The 19810-nt window shown below is 44.2% G+C and overlaps 1 protein-coding gene and 1 non-coding gene across 29 annotated transcripts in view; one reads left to right on the forward strand and one right to left on the reverse strand.

Annotated features, from left to right (window-relative positions):
- The window catches only part of clasp1a (cytoplasmic linker associated protein 1a), a 98280-nt gene that overhangs the window by 28076 nt on the left and 50394 nt on the right, over positions 1-19810 (forward strand). For 27 of the 28 annotated variants that reach the window (XM_042319552.1, XM_042319592.1, XM_042319582.1 and 24 more), the window contains exons 3-8: positions 5508-5586; positions 5831-5934; positions 6202-6293; positions 6637-6712; positions 7133-7230; positions 14297-14367. In XM_042319552.1, the coding sequence (XP_042175486.1) occupies positions 5508-5586; positions 5831-5934; positions 6202-6293; positions 6637-6712; positions 7133-7230; positions 14297-14367 (520 nt within the window). Of the gene's footprint in view, positions 1-5507; positions 5587-5830; positions 5935-6201; positions 6294-6636; positions 6713-7132; positions 7231-14296; positions 14368-16922; positions 17102-19810 lie in introns of those variants that run through there. The other variant, XM_042319618.1, reaches the window with a different exon arrangement.
- LOC112246350 lies at positions 5001-5125 on the reverse strand. Its single transcript, XR_002952912.1, has one exon. It is a non-coding gene; the product is annotated as a U4atac minor spliceosomal RNA (small nuclear RNA).

Consider the following 19810-nt stretch of genomic DNA (forward strand, 5'->3'; position numbering starts at 1 on the left):
AGGGCTTTGGGATGGAGATGCAATATGGCAGTTGTGCCAACATATCTCATCAGCCACCTGGTGGAAGGGACTTTGTGGATCTGAGGCTCTTTCCCCTGTTGCCTCAATCATCTTCCAAATCCCACCAACATCAGCCGCCTCAGAGCGCAAGTGGTCCTTGTTTGGGAACACACACATCAAAGCACACAACAGGCTGACCAATACAAGGGTTGAACAATTGGTGGACATCCAGGCAATTTTGAGGCTTTTTGAGCCTGACAACGAGCCATCCTCAACAAGGTTGAAAAGTGACAGTGAAGATGAGGCCTCAGTCTGATGTTCAAGAGGTGGACATTGAGGAGGTCCAGGGAGAAGACAGGAAAGCCTGAGAGGAAGTTTCTAGACTAAAGCTTTGGTTGTCTATCATTTTACATATGTTGAAAATGTATTTGGGAGATGCGATGGATCATTGGGATCATTCAATATTCCCTTTTGTTGGTTCAGTGAAATCATAATTAGTTCAGTTCAATTAATAACTAAATCGTTTTTTTATTTCGATTGGAAGGATTTAATAATTAGCAATTGTCTACTTATGATAAGGTTTATGTTTCGGTCTTCATGTGATATGGTAAATATATCCAATGCAAAAAACATCTACATTTAAATGGTATTAATGTTGCATATATTCCCGTTAATTCCCATGGAAATTTTCCACCTCTGAATATTCCCCAAAATGTGCAACCCTAGCTGCCGTGTGTGTGTGAGAGAGAGAGTTGTGTTTGACGTGTTGTCAGAGGCTACCCTTTAACTCAGCTTTTCATTTATCCTGCGCTCATACACCGACAGATTGTCATGGAGGAGCATAATACTTGTTACGCAATAATGTTCGCCTAACAAACCTGCAAATCCTCTCTATCGTCACTTCATCATAACAGTGTATTTTTTACATAGTGTCAGTATGTTGTGTGGTCACGTTGCTACGCATCCTGCCTGCAGTAACCGGTCCCATGCGCACCTCCAGAACATCAGAACACTGGTCCCTTACACACAGTTTGCCTAAAAACACCAGACTATCAGAACATTGATGTCCCATGGTTTGGGCCTAATACATAGAAATAGATGGAGTGTTTATATTCATCTCTATGGCCTCTCTCTTATAACTCTCTACCTATGCCTCCAGCACCCATCTCTATACTGAACTATGTGAGATGGAGGAGGTGTGGGGAATGTAACTCGTGGATGGTAGTGAGCTGTCTAACAGGCTAGTGTTAGTTCTGTAGGGATGGTTGTACAGCCTCAGGCAGGAGCAGGGATGTGGCCTTTACTAGATGCAGTAATGTGGAGGTGTGGAGACACAGAGCCAGGGCTAAAGCCTCTGCACACACGCAGATACACACCGCTTATCTGGAAGCCCTGTCCCATGTAATATCTCATCTCGATCTGAGATGTGACCATAACACAGCACTAGGGAATGGCTGAGTCTAGTGAATATGCATATAGGGCCTAAGCATGAAGAATACACGTTGGAGCTTAAGTTCAGGCCGAATCGTCGGCCTTTAGACCCTGGGGCGGCAGGGTAGCCTAGTGGTGAGAGCGTTGGACTAGTAACCGGAAGGTTGCAAGTCCCCCGAGCTGACAAGGTACACATCTGTCGTTTTGAACAGGCAGTTAACCCACTGTTTCAAGGCCGTCATTGAAAGTAAGAATTTGTTCTTAACTGACTTGCCTAGTTAAATAAAGGTAAAATAAAAAAAGATAAGTCTACTATGTCCAGTAAACGATAAATACCAGAGCTATAGCCGTAGTACCTCCTGTAGTACTGCATTCAGCAGAGAGAAGATATGATGGGTAGGCTACTCATCTCTATAGAACTGGAGGAGGAGACTCTTATTTCACGGTTTTCACTTCAGGAATTCAAGCATTAACAGGGGGAGTCAGGGAGCATCATATGTGTAAAGTGGACTGGAAATACTGGTGTGTGTGTTTGTTTTGTGTTTACTTGTTAGTTTTTTTACCCTACTTTAGTACTGCCTGCTGACTAGCCTACCTATTGCTGAGTCACTGTGCTAGGCTGCTGGGAACAACACACACAGTAGCTGTAGCATAATATTATCAGGATCACTCACTAACAGCCCCAAGCACTGGTCTAGGACCAGTCCAGTCAACCCCCAGTTCTGACTCCAACCATGGTAGTGCTAAGAACACAAAACTGATCCAGAATCAGCTGCTAAACCTTTGATATGAGGGAGGGAAGGAGGGTCAGGCATCCAGAGTAATGACAGGGTGCTATGTGTTAGGTAACTATGGTGTAGCTCTGCCTCTGGGCTCTGTCTGTCCGGACAGGGACAGGTTGTCTAACTGGCTGGCTGTCCTCTCCTCTCCTCTCCTCCAGCCATTCAACCACTCAGCCCAGCTGTTCCCCTGACTCATGGAAAATCACTGCAGTGAGAGCCCACAGTGTGTGTGTACGTGCATATGAATCTGCATTACATCCATGCCTGTCTGATCTAATATGTACTTCTACTGTCTCAGCAGAAAAGGGAGGGAGGTCACTCTGCGTTTGTGTGTGTGTGTGGTTTGTCAAGCTACTGGAAGTAAAATAAAAGGGAATGGGCTTTGCCATGATTAAATCTAAGCCTGGTCCAGCCACATCAGAGGAGTGTGGGGGGAATCCTTCTTTTCCATGACTCACAGGGATGAATAGCAGACATGTTTGAGTGAATGAGATGTCATTAAGTGTCCATTGTAATACAGATTGGCTGATGGATTTTGGCACAAGAGGAAACTGTCTACTAATGGAGAACACATATAGCTGACTATACCGAGCTAGGACTGGCTGGCTATACCGAGCTAGCCCTACTGGCTGGCTATACCGAGCTAGCCCTACTGGCTGGCTATACCGAGCTAGCCCTACTGGCTGGCTATACCGAGCTAGCCCTACTGGCTGGCTATACCGAGCTAGCCCTACTGGCTGGCTATACCGAGCTAGCCCTACTGGCTGGCTATACCGAGCTAGCCCTACTGGCTGGCTATACCGAGCTAGCCCTACTGGCTGGCTATACCGAGCTAGCCCTACTGGCTGGCTATACCGAGCTAGCCCTACTGGCTGGCTATACCGAGCTAGCCCTACTGGCTGGCTATACCGAGCTAGCACTACTGGCTGGCTATACCGAGCTAGCCCTACTGGCTGGCTATACCGAGCTAGCCCTACTGGCTGGGGCCGCTTGCTTTGTGTGGCATGTCTTCATGCTAGTAGGATGGGCATGTACTCCTCTGATGTCCCCTTCCTTGTTTATTATCTTTGACAGCCATTCAACCACTGTGTGTAGGACTGTAGGTGCTGTTTGTCATATATAATTGTCTGAGTCATTTGTCCTCTTGGCAAGTGATGCCACTGTATGCTAGAGATGGCTACAGCATACAGTGCTGTAGCGAGAGCTGCAGGTTTAATGGGGACGCGGGTCCCACAGCGACTGAGCTGAGCTTATTTTTACCAGCGTGTCATCAGACAGGATGGCCACCAGCCTCAATATCCTTTAGCATATATCTCTGGGTGGGTATCCATACTCTGTTACTCGCTAGTTAGCCAAGGTGGGACAGACAGACAGGTCTGGGAATTGTCTAATTGTGTTGTAGGTCAGAATTGATTTGGGCTGGCGGGAGAGGGGAGAGTGTACATTCTGCCTGTATTTATTCTTCATCACCACCTCCTGTGAACTTTTAAAACAAACAAGATAAACAAAGTGTTGACTAAAAGTAGAACGGTAGACCCAGTCAGTCTGCCAGCTTGTCTCAGAACATCAACATTCCCCTGGTGAAAGTCACAGAGGGGAAATGACAGAGAAGGCCATGTTGAAATGAAGTGTAGAGTATTCATGATCATAGGACAAATCCCTACTATGTTTACCAGCCCTGAGCCAGGGGGAGACAGGAGGGGGTAGCCATCTGTCTGTCTGAAGGGACCAGGGAGTGGGAGGGGTCTGTCTCTCAGACTGGGGGTGGAGACTAGAGAGAGGACGCACACACACACACGCACACATACCACACACACACTACCAACAGGCAGGAAGGGGGCACTGCAGCAGCCATCCTCCATCCGCCTCTCCCCCTGATGACCCTGCCTCCCGGTACTATTGGCCAACACCCAAGTCTGACATTGTGTGTGTCTGTGTGTAGATGAGTACAGGAAGAGTGTGCATATGAGTGTAATCATACGCTTTTGACAGCAATGGGGTAAGCAGATTCTGGGGTGAGAAGTTTCTGTCCATAGAGGGAATCTAAATTCTGCTCCGAGAAGAGACTAAATGTGGTTGAAATTAGAGCTGCAGTTTGGGGCTCTTTTTAAGGTCTGACTCACTGTACTGTTGTCCTCTCCTCTGGCCACCCAGTTTTAGTTCTCTCCTCCAGGCCTTTTGTTTCAGGCTTGTCATCAGTATAATTACTGTAATTCCCATTTGTCTGCGCCTGGGAACAAAGGATCAGGATTATACCCCCAGAGGAGACATGCCTGCTGCTGGTAGTGTTCAAGTAAACTTTAACCAGTCTGTAGCCTAAATTGAGGAAAGGATATTTATTTTGTTAAAGTTGTGCAGTATAAGGAAGCTGACTGTTTACTGTTAAATTGGATAACATGGACCAGGGTTCCCCAATATTTATTCAGTTATTTATTTTATTATTGGACATAAGACTTAAAACACCAGCCAATCAGCACCAAATTCTAAACTTTTTTCCCCGAAATATTCCCGAACATAATAAAGGTTTAAAATTATTATTTTAGTCAAATCTATTTTTAGGATTTTTTTGCGGTCAATTTACAGTCAGCAAATTATTTGTAATTTAGTAATGGCCCCCTGACCATTGGCTGAAGAAAAAAATCGACCTTGGCTGAATCAAGTTGATGATCCCTGAAGCTGTAATGATGTCTGGAAAATCCTACATTTCTCACACATACCAGTAGATGCCAGTATTCTTCAATGCAGCTGGGATCCTTGGTCAGTGTGGCATGTTATTTTACAAGATTAGGTTCCAAAAATTGCACCATGGACTGAGCAAGCTCAGGTGATGCTTATGTGTCGTTATGGTGTTAGCAGGGCTACTCTCACTAGACGTTCATTGAGCAGCTCCCTCACCCCATGACAAGGAAAGTTGTATACATTGGGGGGGCAGTGCACTTACCTTACATCAGCCATGGTTTTCCCATGGTGGGTGGCAATTCTTTAAATAATTTTTCTATGGCAGTGCTGTACTAAAGTGTAATAGGTCAACATTACAAAGGTTTCAGATCAGCAGCATCATCCATTGTTCTCTTATGAGCAGATCAAGTGAGGATATTTCAGTTTACCCACAATCCTTTGCAACAATAATTTGCATACGGAACTCAATCTGAAGGTGGGGGAAATTGTTCGTTTTAGTATAATAATGTTGGTAAAAAATGACATTTTATGATGTTGTAATTTCTATGTGGCTTTTCATATTTTGTCATTTTGTATTTTTATGTTTATTAAAAATGTCCCTCTTGTGTTTTCCAGGTGGCTTTGCTAGGTATAGACCTTTTATCTGCCTTAGTGACAAGGTTACAGGACCGATTTAGGAACCATGTGGGAACAGGTAAGATTGTCATTTTATTATTTAAAAAATATAACTTTCTTCATGGTTAAATTAGTTCAAATATAAATAGGTTTCTAGACAAAATGTCTGACTAAAAAACACTGTATTGTATCCCTGCATAGACTAGACTATTGAGCTTCATTGGATTTTAACTCCTTGTTCACACCTTTTAGATAACAATGCTACCTCTTTCCCTGTCTGTTCTTCTCTTCTCTGTGTCTCCATCTCTCTCCTGTGTCTCTAGTACTGGCCAGTCTGATAGATCGTCTGGGTGATTCCAAAGACCAAGTCAGAGACCAAGATCAAATCCTGCTGCTGAAGATCATGGAGCAGGCTGCCTCCCCACAGGTACACACACACAGGCAGACGAGTTATTGACAAACCAGGATCATAGGATTCCCTGGCTTTCTTGTTGAGATACTACAGTACTATCAAAGGTCAATCTTACAATCTCAAATTGATAAATTCCAAGTTTATTGATTTCTGAATCCCTAGTACTCTTTGATTCCTGACTCGATTGTATGTTAATTTATATGACCCTGATCCATGATAAAAATAAAAATAAATGTGATTGATTGTTGACCTGGTACAAATATCCTGTCCTCTCCTCCCTAGTATGTTTGGGACAGAATGCTGGGAGGCTTCAAACACAAGAACAACAGAACCAGAGAGGGAGCGTGCCTTTGTCTCATCTCAACTCTCAACATGTAAGACTGCCTGGCCTCTCAATCACCCATCTTTGAATCTGTTTTTTCTTCCTATACACCAGATGTGTATTACAGCTCTCAGCTGATTTATTTTAACATTGCTGATGTTTTTTGTCATTAGTGCGTAATGGACAGGGTATAAGTATCTGATAGCAATGGACATTTTGCTGACTGCCAAGAGTATGGATGAGCCTTGATTTGATTTAAAATGTGACAATATTATCTGATGTGTATCATAGAGATCTATACAATGATATTATGGTAAGGTCTTTATTTTCTTGTGATGCTATAGCTAATGCTTACCAAATGATGTCATTGACATCCTCTGTCTTTGTTCTTCCAGGTACGGAGCCCAAGGCCTAACCCTCAGTAAAATAGTCCCTCACATATGTAATCTTCTAGGAGATCCCACCAGTCAGGTATGTACAGCCTATTTGTGTCCCAGTCTGTTTGCTGTGTCATGAATCCGTTTATTACATTGCTGGCCAGGGAGAGAGAGAGAGAGCTCTAGCACAGACAAAGGAGTCGACTGCAGCAGCATTTTACCATAGGGACATGGAGCCCCCTAGTGGCTATACAGACATGTACAACTATACAACATGACAGTGCCATCTGCTGGTGGAGGCAGGTTAAATGTTTATCTACAGTTACTGTTTTAAGAGCATTAGACATATACTAGTGGGTGTATAAACATCTGTTGAACGTTTTCAAGTAATATGGCTGAAACAGGGTTTATATAAGTGAATGATAATTGCATTCTCCAGCTAGTTCTAACAGACAGTTGATCCAGTCTAAGAACGCTAAGATTGCCTTTTGAACCTTACCCCCGTTGTCCTCAGGTGAGAGACGCAGCTATGGGCTGCCTGGTGGAGATCTACAGACACGTGGGGGAGAGGGTGAGGATGGATCTTAGCAAGAAGGGCCTGCCACAGTCACGGTACGATGGACCGCCTGTCTCTCTCTGTGTGTGTGTGTCCGTCCTCTCTCTCGCTCGCATTCTCCCCCATCACTATTCATACTTCTTTCTCCCCCTTCCACCCCTCTTACTGTACCGAGCGTGTAAATGGGTCAGGTATAGTGCTGATTCAGCAGCCTTCCCAGCACAGGGTGTTAGGTTGTGATCATAGTTAAAAACACTGAAGCAGAATAAAGGAATTTGATTTCTTAGTTGAAAAACAATGTGCATTGATCAGGTAAACACTTCCCAGAGTGGGAGGCAGTGTGTGTATGGAGGGTAGGACACACACCTCAGCCCCACCCCCAGGTTATTGTGCAAATACTGTAGCCAACAACAAAGGAAAAGAGGGGTGTGGTCTAATTTAAAGGCCTCTTCCATTTCATCTTAAAGTGCTTATTGTACACGTTCTCTGATCCTTTCAACAGCCTACAGAACACTGTAGACCAGAACACTCAAAACAATGTAGACCAGAACACTGTAGACCAGAACTCTGTCAAAACACTGTAGACCAGAACTCTGTCAAAACACTGTAGACCAGAACCCTGTAGACCAGAACACTGCCAAAACCCTGTAGACCAGAATACTGTAGACCAGAACACTGTTAAAACACTGTAGATCAGAACCCTGTAGACCAAAACACTATAGACCAGAACCCTGTAGACCAGAACACTGTCAAAACACTGTAGACCAGAACACTGTCAAAACTGTGTAGACCAGAACACTGTAGACCAGAACCCTGTAGAAATGCCCCTGTAGACCAGAACCCTGTAGGCCAGAACCCTGTAGACCAGACCAATGTGGAGGAGGTGTTGGTCTCGTGTAAAGGAAACAACCTAGACTAAATGATCTGTTGATATCAAGTGTTAGATGTGTTTCATTCAAGATTACTGTATAACACTGACAATACAGAATCTTTCAATCAAAAGTGCATTCTGAAAATGATCGTCTCACTTTTCTGCAGTGCCTCACTGAAAGCTGATCATTTCATTTGTCCCTAGTGTCCAGCTATCCACATAAAGCCTCATATCCTCTGGTAGCCTCAGACCATAACCCCAGAATGGCTGTCTAGTGTCTTCTATCAGCGGTCATAATCTACTGATCCCCCTCCACGAGCTCTGCCCTGCAGCGTTTAATAAAGGAACACTCCTCCATAACCACCAGCTAGCTGCCCTTTCACTGTGGCTGTCAGACCTCCAATTAGTGAAGCACCATGGGTAATATATAACGTTACCGCTGCCGCAACAGCCTGCCTGTGGATTGGCTGTAGGGAAGGGATAGAGTGTTGTAGCCAGACGTCAGTCTTTATTGAATGAATCCATACACCAATACACTTGTTATTGGATTAGACCGTCCACTGTATCGTGATGCCTCATTGGAGAACAGCTACTGAGGAGAGCTTGGACGCAGGCCTGCGATAGGCTAATTTTGGCCACAGAGGCTCTTGAGTTGCCCTTGAAGTCTCTCAGTGATATGATACGAAGTGATACCACAGTATTTAATCATGATGGTAGTGGGTGTGACGGGGACCATTGTGATGACTCAGCCTGGCCTCCAGCTAAGTGCCTGCATGGTTGAGCGGGGAAAGAGAAGCAGATTGATTAATTCCCATTTGTCTCTGTGGTTCGAGAGTTAAAGGGGAACATCTGTTCTGACCGAGCCATCTGTCTCTCTGATCGCCCCCCCCAATTTAGTTTACTGCTGCCATTTTTGGTCCTTGTATTATTTATCATACCACTCTTCATTGTTTTAGCTAGTATTGCAAAACTATTTCCCAGACCCAAAGGGAAGAGATGCCTTTTTATAAAGGGAACGTGAAGAGGGTAAGCTTATTTGGTCTCCCTTTAGGAGTGCTTCCTCTGTCCACGATTAGATTTGGTCTGGGGTGTAGGCCAGGGTGGGTGCTGAGGCTCTCTTGTGGCCACCTGTGCCCTCCTTCTGTCTGTCGTCACACTCTCAATCCGTTTACTCCAAGAGATCCATGAGCAATTACAATGGAGATGAGTTAGATCCAGTTAAATACTAACTAAGCCTTCATATCCATATGTTCAGAGGAGATTCCTCCTGCCAAATAGCTTGTATTTATTTGATTCAACATTTTTAATAAAGCTTTGAATACATCAGTCTTCCACAGTTAGATATAATGAATGTGATTTAAAGTCACTGTCCAGTGAAAATCTCACTTTTAAAATTCAAATAAGATTCTGTTACCCACATAATGTTGTTGACTCATCCTATTTTGTGTTTTGTATTTGTGTCCAAAGCATAAATTGGAGAAAAAAAACACTTAAAAAAAAACCCCACCAAAAAATTGTTTCAAAAATGCTTTCTATTTCCTCATAGAGGATGATGTCATCCTCCTGAGGAGGAGCAGCTGGCCAATCAGCGATCTACTCTGATTTATATTTTGTATGAATTGCTATACACCCACACCATTCTGTTGTTGGAGTGTGACCACATCAGGGTTTCCGTTAGCCGGTAATTGTTGTCTTTTTGGTCATGAAAAAATATAATGAAAAGCTGATAAATAAAAATGTGGCCAGCCAAAATGACTGGGAGAAAAACAAAGCACTCCAAACAAAAGACAGTGAAAACATTTATACTCGTAAATGACGATTATGAAATAAACCAAATCTTGTTTCTCAGAAGTGAACTCTACAATGTTTCTCTCAGAGAACGGTAAATGACTGTATGCCTAATTAGTAATACAATGCACTTCTAGAGTGAGAGGACAAAAACAGAAACAGTTATGTCGAGGGGATGGAGACCTGCAAAGCAATGAGTCAGAAAGGAATGTAACCAAATGATGGGTATTAACAGTTACTGTACATTTACGATGTGTGACATATGTAATGGGGAATTTGTCAAAATAAACAATCAATCAAGAACAAACAATTCACATGAAATAATGAATGCACAAAATTGACAGGAGACAGCTGAGTGGATTCTGGAGGCCTGAGCGCATGCATTCTGGAGAGAGACGGGTCTGTAGGCTATTTTCGCCTCACACCCCTCCCCTTCTTCTTGTCTCAACATTTTAAATTATACTCAAGACACATTATCTTCACACATATTTCACACGTAACTCAATAATCAGCTTTTTGCCACTCGCCCTGCCTATGAAAGACTACCTCAAATGCCATTTCCCTCCTGTTCTATTGGTTTTCATATCAACAGTTCTTTCATTGTCTAGAAGACAAATGCACAATCCTAGTCACAGTAGCAACCCATCCTAGTTGTTGCATCTTTAAATTCACCCTCTTTCTGAGTTTTCTAGATGAGATTTTCACCTCTGTCATATACCGCTTGCATCAGGTGTGCTTTTTATGCTGTTTTCCCTTTTCCACGTGAATCGCATTTTGGCAAATGTTTGAAAATGACTTTTTATTCGCTGCTTCCTTACAGGAGTTGCATGTTTTGTTAAGATGAATTGCCATAATGGAAATGTGATTTGTGTCATGCGGAGAACTGCTAGTGGACGCCCTAATGTGTTACACACCCAACGCATAAGTGTCCGGTAAATTTCTCTATTGGCCGGTAAATTAAAATCTTCCCGGTCACGTTGTCTGGCGTCATATGTTCTTAACGGAAACCCTGGACCACACCGTTCCAACACAGAAAAGCAGCTTTTTAAAGTACTTAATAAAAAATAAATGGAAGGAAAACAATTTCACTCATATTGTAGTTAATTAATTATAGGATATATTTAATAGAAATCTGGAAACACTGGACAGTTACTTTAAATAACCTATGTTGCACACAGTGTGAGAATGTCATTCTAATTTTGTCAATTTAACAAACTGCCATCTGTGGGAAAAGGGGATATTGAATTAGAACTGCTTGCGAGGCCCCTTTTATACTATACCAAGTATACCAAACATTAAGAACACCTTCCTAATATTGAGTTGCACCCCCCCTTTTGCCCTCAGAACAGCCTAAATTTGTCCAGTCTTGGACTCTACAAGGTGTCCAAAGTATTCCACAGTGATGCTGGCCCATCTCGACTCCAATGCTTCCCACAGTTGTGTCAAGTTGGCTGGATGTCTTTTGGGTGGAAAAACCCAGCAGCGTTGCAGTTCTTGACACATACCGGTGCGCTTGGCACCTACTACCATACCCCATTCAAAGCCACTTAAATATTTTGTCTTGCCCATTCACCTTCTAAATGGCACACATACACTATCCATGTCTCAATTGTCTTGAGGCTTACATTTTAAATTTTTTTTAAAAAACTTGTCTCCTCCCCTTCATCTACACTGATTGAAGTTGATTTACCAAGTGACATCAATAAGGGATCATAGCTTTCACCTGGATTCACCTGGTCAGTAATGTTATGGACAGAGCAGGTGTTCTTAATGTTTGGTATACACAGTATATGTGTATGTGAATATAATGAGAGCAAATTGTGTAAAATTGCATTCGAGTGTAAAAGGATTTAGCTGCCTACTAGACACGTTTTTGTTAAGTGCGTCTATGCAGCATTTTCCCTATTTGACACCAAATATGTTCCCTGGCTCATTTTATCAGTGTAATGCAGTGATGATAAACCCTAAATCTGTAGTACATCATACAGTACGTCTATACATGTTGTTGATTTGAGTTTGCAGAGAACTGTAGCTTAGAAATATCTGTGTCGTAAACATTAGTTAGTTAGCGACCGCTCTCAACACAGCAGCTGAGCCAGTCCTCACATATTGAAATTCCTCTGTCACTTTTTGTGTTTGAACTGATGTCTCTGGGACTGTCAGTGACTGATTATCCCTGTTCACTAAATAACACATTCTTTAGATGAGATGGAGAGGATCTGTGTAAGTATGAGTCAGCAGTAATTCTCCAAGTGCTGCAGGATGCTTTTGACTTACAGGTACAATATGGATACAGAGACACTGACAGAAACACGTATGTGTCTCTTCCCCACTGTAAGGGGAGAGAATCGTTATTATGTAGAATGGGGGAACTTAGAATGTAATACAATTTTATCAGTCCTGCCTTCAGGTTTCTATTCTACATTCTCCTGGCCACGGTCATTCCAAACATCCATTCCACCTATTAAATGATCAACTGCCAGTTTTATTTGATCTATTTTAGGGGTGGGAATTGCCAGCGACCTCACGATACGATATTATCATAATACTAACACTACTATTCAGAAGTTTGGGGTCACTTAGAAATGCCTTTGTCTTTGAAAGAAAAGTAAAATATTAAAATACATCAAATTGATCAGAAATACAGTGTAGACATTGTTAATGTTGTAAATGGCTATTGTTGCTGGAACGGCTGCCCCGGTGCACAACTGAGCAGGAGGACAAGTACATTAGTGTCTAGTTTGAGAAACAGACGCCTCACAAGTCCTCAAATGGCAGCTTCATTAAATAGTACATGCAAAACACCAGTCTCAACGTCAACAGTGAAGAGGCGACTCCGGGATGCTGGCCTTCTAGGCAGAGTTGCAAAGAAACAGCCATATCTCAGATTGGCCAATAAAAATAAAATATTAAGATGAGCAAAATAACACAGAGCCTGGACAGAGGAACTCTGCCTAGAAGGCCAGCATCCCAGAGTCGCCTCTTCACAGTTGACATTGAGACTGGTGTTTTGCATGTACTATTTAATGAAGCTGCCAGTTGAGGACTTGTGAGACGTCTGTTTCTTAAACTAGACACACTAATGCACTTGTCCTCTTGCTCAATTGTGCACCAGGGCCTCCCACACCTCTATTCTGGTTAGGGCCAGTTTGCGTTGTTCTGTGAAGGGAGTAGTACACAGCGTTGTATGAGAACTTCAGTTTCTTGGCAATTTCTCACATCGAATAGCCTTCATTTCTCAGAACAATAATAGACTGACGATTTTCAGAAGAAAGGTCTTTGTTTCTTGCCATTTGAAGCCTGTAATCGAACCGACAAATGCTGATGCTCCAGATACTCAACTAGTCTAAAGAAGGCCAGTTTTATTGCTTCTTTAATCAGAAGAACAGTTTTCAGCTGTGCTAACATAGTTGCAGCCAGCTACAATAGTCATTTACAACATTAACAATGTCTACACTGTATTTCTGATCAATTTGATGTATTTAATGGACAACATTTTTCTAAGTGACCCCAAACTTTTGAACCGTGGTGTAGATGCCAATACGATATGAATTGCGATTCACACGATGCTTTATATATTTGCGATTCGATACTTAGATTTTTATTGCGATTTGATATTCCAAACATATTGCTCACCATATATCTGCAGTAGTGGGACCAGAGAGCCATAAGACAATTGAGCTTTGATCTGTCATTGAAATAAATGTGCGGAACACAAATTGTCTCCCTATTTAAAAAGAAGATGGGGAACAAGCTAGGAAGGAAAAATACCGGCGTTTTGGTGCAGGTACAGCCAACTTGTGCAACAATTCTATTCCGATTATTGTCAAAATCATACGATATAGAGTCAAGAATAACATCCCAATATGTAACTGTATTGAGCTTCTTCCCCCCCATCCCTAGTCTAGTTTGGCTCTCCACTCTTCTGAGCAGGCCAGGGGGAAATGTTCTCTCTGACAAGTGGAGATCAATACAGTCCGTTGAGTCTCGGCGATTCATCTTCCTGTCTCTCTCTCTCTGTTTCCTGACTTGTTTTCTCTCTCTTCTTTTCTCTTCCTTCCTTTCCTCAATCTCTTAGGTTGAATATAACCCTCTGTAACTCATCTTTTGGTTGAATATAACCCTCTGTAACTCATCTTTTGGTTGAATATAACCCTCTGTAACTCATCTTTTGGTTGAATATAACCCTCTGTAACTCATCTTTTGGTTGAATATAACCCTCTGTAACTCATCTTTTGGTTGAATATAACCCTCTGTAACTCATCTTTTGGTTGAATGTAACCCTCTGTAACTCATCTTTTGGTTGAATGTAACCCTCTGTAACTCATCTTTTGGTTGAATATAACCCTCTGTAACTCATCTTTTGGTTGAATGTAACCCTCTGTAACTCATCTTTTGGTTGAATATAACCCTCTGTAACTCATCTTTTGGTTGAATTTAACCCTCTAACTCTCCTTTTGCAGGTTGAATGTAATCTTCAGCCGATTTGATGAAGTCCAAAGATCTGGGAACATGATCCCATCCTCAGGTTCAGGTGAGTGATGCAGCTGTTGATTCATGGTTATTACCATGGCTTCTCGAGGTGTTTGTCTATGATTGCTTCCTGTGTTCCTCTCGTTCCTGTTCCTGTGTATTTTGTATGCGCTTCTAGTTTCTGGAACTATTTGAAGGACTCCACATACGGTGTTATTGACTGATGTTGACTAAGCTGAAAGCAGTTTCTCATGAAGCTATAGGGCTCTGCAGTGTTGGCAATGAGGAGATTACCCCATCTCTCTCTGTCTTGCACGTGACTCTGTCTCTGTAGGCTGGATATTTAGGCACATTTTGATTTGGGCTGTTTGTCTGTCTTAGTTTTTGTTGTTCTCATCTGTGTGAGAGAACTAGGCCAGCAGCTATGCTTAGAAATGGAGTTCCTCTCTCCTACGGTTGTATTCTCACTCACTCCTCAATCGTTCCTCAGCTTTCTCTCTTCCCCCTCTCTCACCACTTGTTTTCCGTCCTCTCCTTCCTCCCCCTTGCTGTTCGCACCTTTGTGGCCTGGCTGTCTCCTGCCCATGTTAGGTCCACTCAGCCGTCATGCCAGTGTGTGGGTTAGTGTGTTGGTGAGAGGAGGCCTGAGGGCCAGACGGACATCCTGGGGCTTGAGTGGAGGAGTTTCCCCACAGGAGGGCAGGCTCCTCTGGGCCTCAGATGTCGCATTCCCTCAGTGTGTGCGTGTGTGCGCGTAAGACTGTCCTTGTGTGTTTCATAGAAATTTCAGTGTTCACTGTCGGTGTATAAGCAGAGCTGTGAGTTCTCTTTGCAGTGTCATGGGCAATGGCTCGCTGACTCCATCACATTCTAGCTGACTGGGTGTAGTGTTTGTCTGCAGGACAGGTAGAATGGCTGAGCTGAGGAGAACTGTAGAAGCTGCTCAGCATTTAGGAACTATTTTCCATGCCCTCAGTAACTTCTCCCTCAAGGACAATTACTATGGACTTTACTGAGAGACAACACATCTATCATGGCAATCTAACCACCCTGAGAAGTAGCCCAGTGAATATATTATATTTAAGTTAACCATATGTTTTCTGTTTTATTGTGCATCACAGCATTAACAATCCACCATGTCTGCTTTTGCTCAGTGTTGATCAGAGTCCAACTTTACAAAGGGAGGAAACCGTTCAAGGACATCTCTCTCGGTGTAAGGGCTTTGTTGCTTCACCCCCTCACTATTTAAACTCATATTTCCAGATTACTTTTGGGCTCACACGGTTTTGATGACATTTTCATCGGAAAAGGAAAAGTAATAGATGATTAATTCCATGACACTTATTAAACTGTTCATTATGTACTTGGCGCTGTCGTTTTGTTCTCCCCTAACGCTTCTGCTCAAATTAGGCGATGACTAAGATTTTCCCCTTAGCTTGCAACAAGGAGCTCAGCTCTCCACTCTGAGGGAAATAGTTTCTGTGGGTACGTAAATAGCAGAGGACAGGAGTGCAGTCAACAGAACACAACATGTAATGAGGGCCTTTTTGTTGTAGAGACGTGGGTCATATTCATTATGCACCAAACAGACTGAAACCGGGAGGGACTACCTGAACTTGGCCAATAAGAGATGCTTGTTGTTGTTGCAATGTGTTCTAATGAGCACTGCCATGTGCTGTGCAGTGTTGTGTGGGCCCGCTAGCCGTTGCCTGGAGACACAGATTGGGGTCAGAATGCTCTCAGCTAGTCAGTGAACTGAAGGAGTAGCTGTTCCTTTCCTTCGGACGAGATTAACCTCAGCCTCTCCTCAACCAGCTGTATCACCCCAAAGGAACACAGTAGAAATGTGGCTAATGGACTGAAACCAAAGGAAAGGGCATTGATTGTTTGTTGGAGTCGTTATAAATAATGTTCTGAATTGCATGCCCAAACATTTGTCTCCCTCTCCCTGGGCCAGTTTGGTTAGAGCAAGGAGACTGAGTACTACTTCTACTGTCAGGAGGAAAACGTATACAGTATCTCCCTCCACAAGAGTACACTTCAGAAACCTATTTCATCTCTATCTCTAGTCGTAATCTATATTCCCCTAAAAGGCATACATATGCTGCAAGTAGACCATGCTCCAGTTCAGTTGACATGAAATAGGAGCTTTAGCAATGAATCGTCCTTGGATAGAGAGATGATGGAATATGATGTTTGGACTGTCCTGACTCCTGAGGTGTCAGCACTGGGCTTTCCTCCTCGAGAGGTGAAAGGTTGTGATATGTAGGGCGCTTGGCTGCTTTCTGATTGTGGCCTGGAATCTCATAAAAACGTACAGTGATGTCACATTGCTACATTGTGATTTGGCCTAACTCTCCAGATGACTCTTGCAGAAGGCTTCTAGGTACTGTTGATGATACACTTATGAGATAAAGATACAGACAGAGCAGCCATCTATTGACTCAGTTTGTGCTGCTTGTCGTACTGTATGTTCACCCTCCATGAGGTCTCTGTTAAATCTCATGCCGAAGTGGTAGGAGAAATGTTTTTCAGCTGAAAGCCCAAATGTTACTCCTCTGCAAAATGAGGGGGCCACTGCAGCCTGAGCCTCTTGTTCTGGTGAGGGAGAGGTATGGCAACGGTATCGGGTGCAGTAGTCACAAGACTAGAACAGGATGAAGGAAAGGGAGGGGATGGAGAGAGGAGAACAGGGAGAGAGACACACGCAGACGTAAAGCAACATTCTCCCTGACTGTTCACTCTTCTCTCTGCGTGGAAGGAAGGAAGGCTTTGCACTATGACAGCCGGGGAAGGTAAGAGCATGATTGGACTGGACTCTTTAATGTCAAGGGCAGAACACACTGGACTCTGGTTCAGGTGCTAATGGTTGTAGAGCTTTTCCTTCCATCTTTCTCTCTTTCCTCGCTCTCTCTCCTGGCCTATTTAGAGTTGCTACTGCGGAGGGGGGCAGTGTTTTGCAAGGGAGAGAAAATCATATTAACCCTTTTCCTATTTATTTTGTGTCTTTCTTATGAGACAATGTACCAGTTTGAGATTGTATGCTCAGTTCATATTGTCCAGACGATGGGCTGTTGTATTCCAGCACTCTGATTAGAGAAGGATTTGTTGTTATTTACTATGTGAGCCATTCTGACTCTAGGAGTTGTTATTATGATAAAACAGACCACTGTTTTGGTGTGTAGTTTTATATAGCCTATATCACACTGCTAACATTTCAAACATTGTGTTTCACGCCTCTTTGCCTCCCTGCAGTTTTAATGTAGGAATTGTTTCGCCCCCTCAGCCTGCTGCTTCACGAGTCTGTTGTTGGGTTCTGCTGTTTTGGCGATGCTGCGTCGTCGGTCACGGCTCAATCTCACTGTACCTGTGCCTAACCTCAGATCATCCTGTTCAATAAGCAGTATTGAGGGCACTTTAACTAACATGTGTTTAATAGCCTACCTCAGGTAATGATCTCTTATTGAGGTCTCCTCCAAGATGTCCCTCTCCCTCTTCACAACAGGAGGCTGCAGTGCCCCCAACACTTTGTGACGTCTGTGTAAAACCTTTTTTGTTTATTTTTGTTGCAGGACATTTCTAGAAGTCATATACATAATGCAGTGAGAGGACTGAAGGATGGCTCTCATTGGGGTGTTATTAATAACTCTGCCTGGGTGATGGGTCTGAGCCAAGTCACTGTGAATTATGCTGGAATTATAATGTGTCAGCTGGTGCTTTGGTTAGAAAGCATCCTTGTTGTGTTAAATCCTTGGGGTTCCATGGTACGTTAGCTCATGTTAAGACTGTTTGTCTCCTACACGGTCCTGTGGGTGGGTGTGTTATATTAAACACTGCAGACTGGAGATGGCCTGCTTGTCTTTCCCACAAGGCTCAGCTCTGAGGAAGCAGAACACCAGTTGTTGCCTTGTTGTCACAGTTAAGACCATGTACCTGTTATAATGAGTCACACGCCTCACCTTCTACTGCTAGTGTTGTGGTGCTGACTGGGAGCGCTGTGTGAGCAGCCTTCAGTGTGTGTGTGTGTGTGTGTGTGTGTGTGTGTGTGTGTGTGTGTGTGCAAGGTTCTTGAAAGGGACATTTTAAAGGAGTGGAAGAGACGGGTAACAAAGAACAGAGATGGAATTAAGATTCAAAAGAAAGCCTTTTAATTACATCACACACTGAGGATTGCACGGTGCAAGCTGCGACACACACACACACTGAGGATCGCACGGTGCAAGCTGCGACACACACACACACACACACTGAGGATCGCACGGTGCAAGCTGCCACACACACACACACACACACACACTGAGGATCGCACGGTGCAAGCTGCGACACACACACACACTGAGGATCGCACGGTGCAAGCTGCGACACACACACACACTGAGGATTGCACGGTGCAAGCTGCGACACACACACACACTGAGGATCGCACGGTGCAAGCTGCGACACACACACACACACACACACACACTGAGGATCGCACGGTGCAAGCTGCGACACACACACACACACACACACTGAGGATCGCACGGTGCAAGCTGCGACACACACACACACACACACACACACACACACTGAGGATCGCACGGTGCAAGCTGCGACACACACACTGAGGATCGCACGGTGCAAGCTGCGACACACACACACACACACACACTGAGGATCGCACGGTGCAAGCTGCGACACACACACACACACACACTGAGGATCGCAGGGTGCAAGCTGCGACACACACACACACACACACACACACACACACACTGAGGATCGCACGGTGCAAGCTGCGACACACACACACACACACTGAGGATCGCACGGTGCAAGCTGCGACACACACACACACACACACACATTGAGGATCGCACGGTGCAAGCTGCGACACACACACACACACACACACACACACACTGAGGATCGCACGGTGCAAGCTGCGACACACACACACTGAGGATCGCACGGTGCAAGCTGCGACACACACACACACACACACACTGAGGATCGCACGGTGCAAGCTGCGACACACACACACACACACACTGAGGATCGCAGGGTGCAAGCTGCGACACACACACACACACACACACACACACTGAGGATCGCACGGTGCAAGCTGCGACACACACACACTGAGGATCGCACGGTGCAAGCTGCGACACACACACACACACACACACACACACACACTGAGGATCGCACGGTGCAAGCTGCGACACACACACACACACACACACACTGAGGATCGCACGGTGCAAGCTGCGACACACACACACACACACTGAGGATCGCACGGTGCAAGCTGCGACACACACACACACACACTGAGGATCGCACGGTGCAAGCTGCGACACACACACACACACTGAGGATCGCACGGTGCAAGCTGCGACACACACACACACTGAGGATCGCACGGTGCAAGCTGCGACACACACACACACACACACACACACACTGAGGATCGCACGGTGCAAGCTGCGACACACACACACACACACACTGAGGATCGCACG

This window comes from Oncorhynchus tshawytscha, linkage group LG03 (genome assembly GCF_018296145.1).
Source record: "Oncorhynchus tshawytscha isolate Ot180627B linkage group LG03, Otsh_v2.0, whole genome shotgun sequence".
Taxonomy (NCBI): Eukaryota; Metazoa; Chordata; class Actinopteri; order Salmoniformes; family Salmonidae; genus Oncorhynchus; species Oncorhynchus tshawytscha.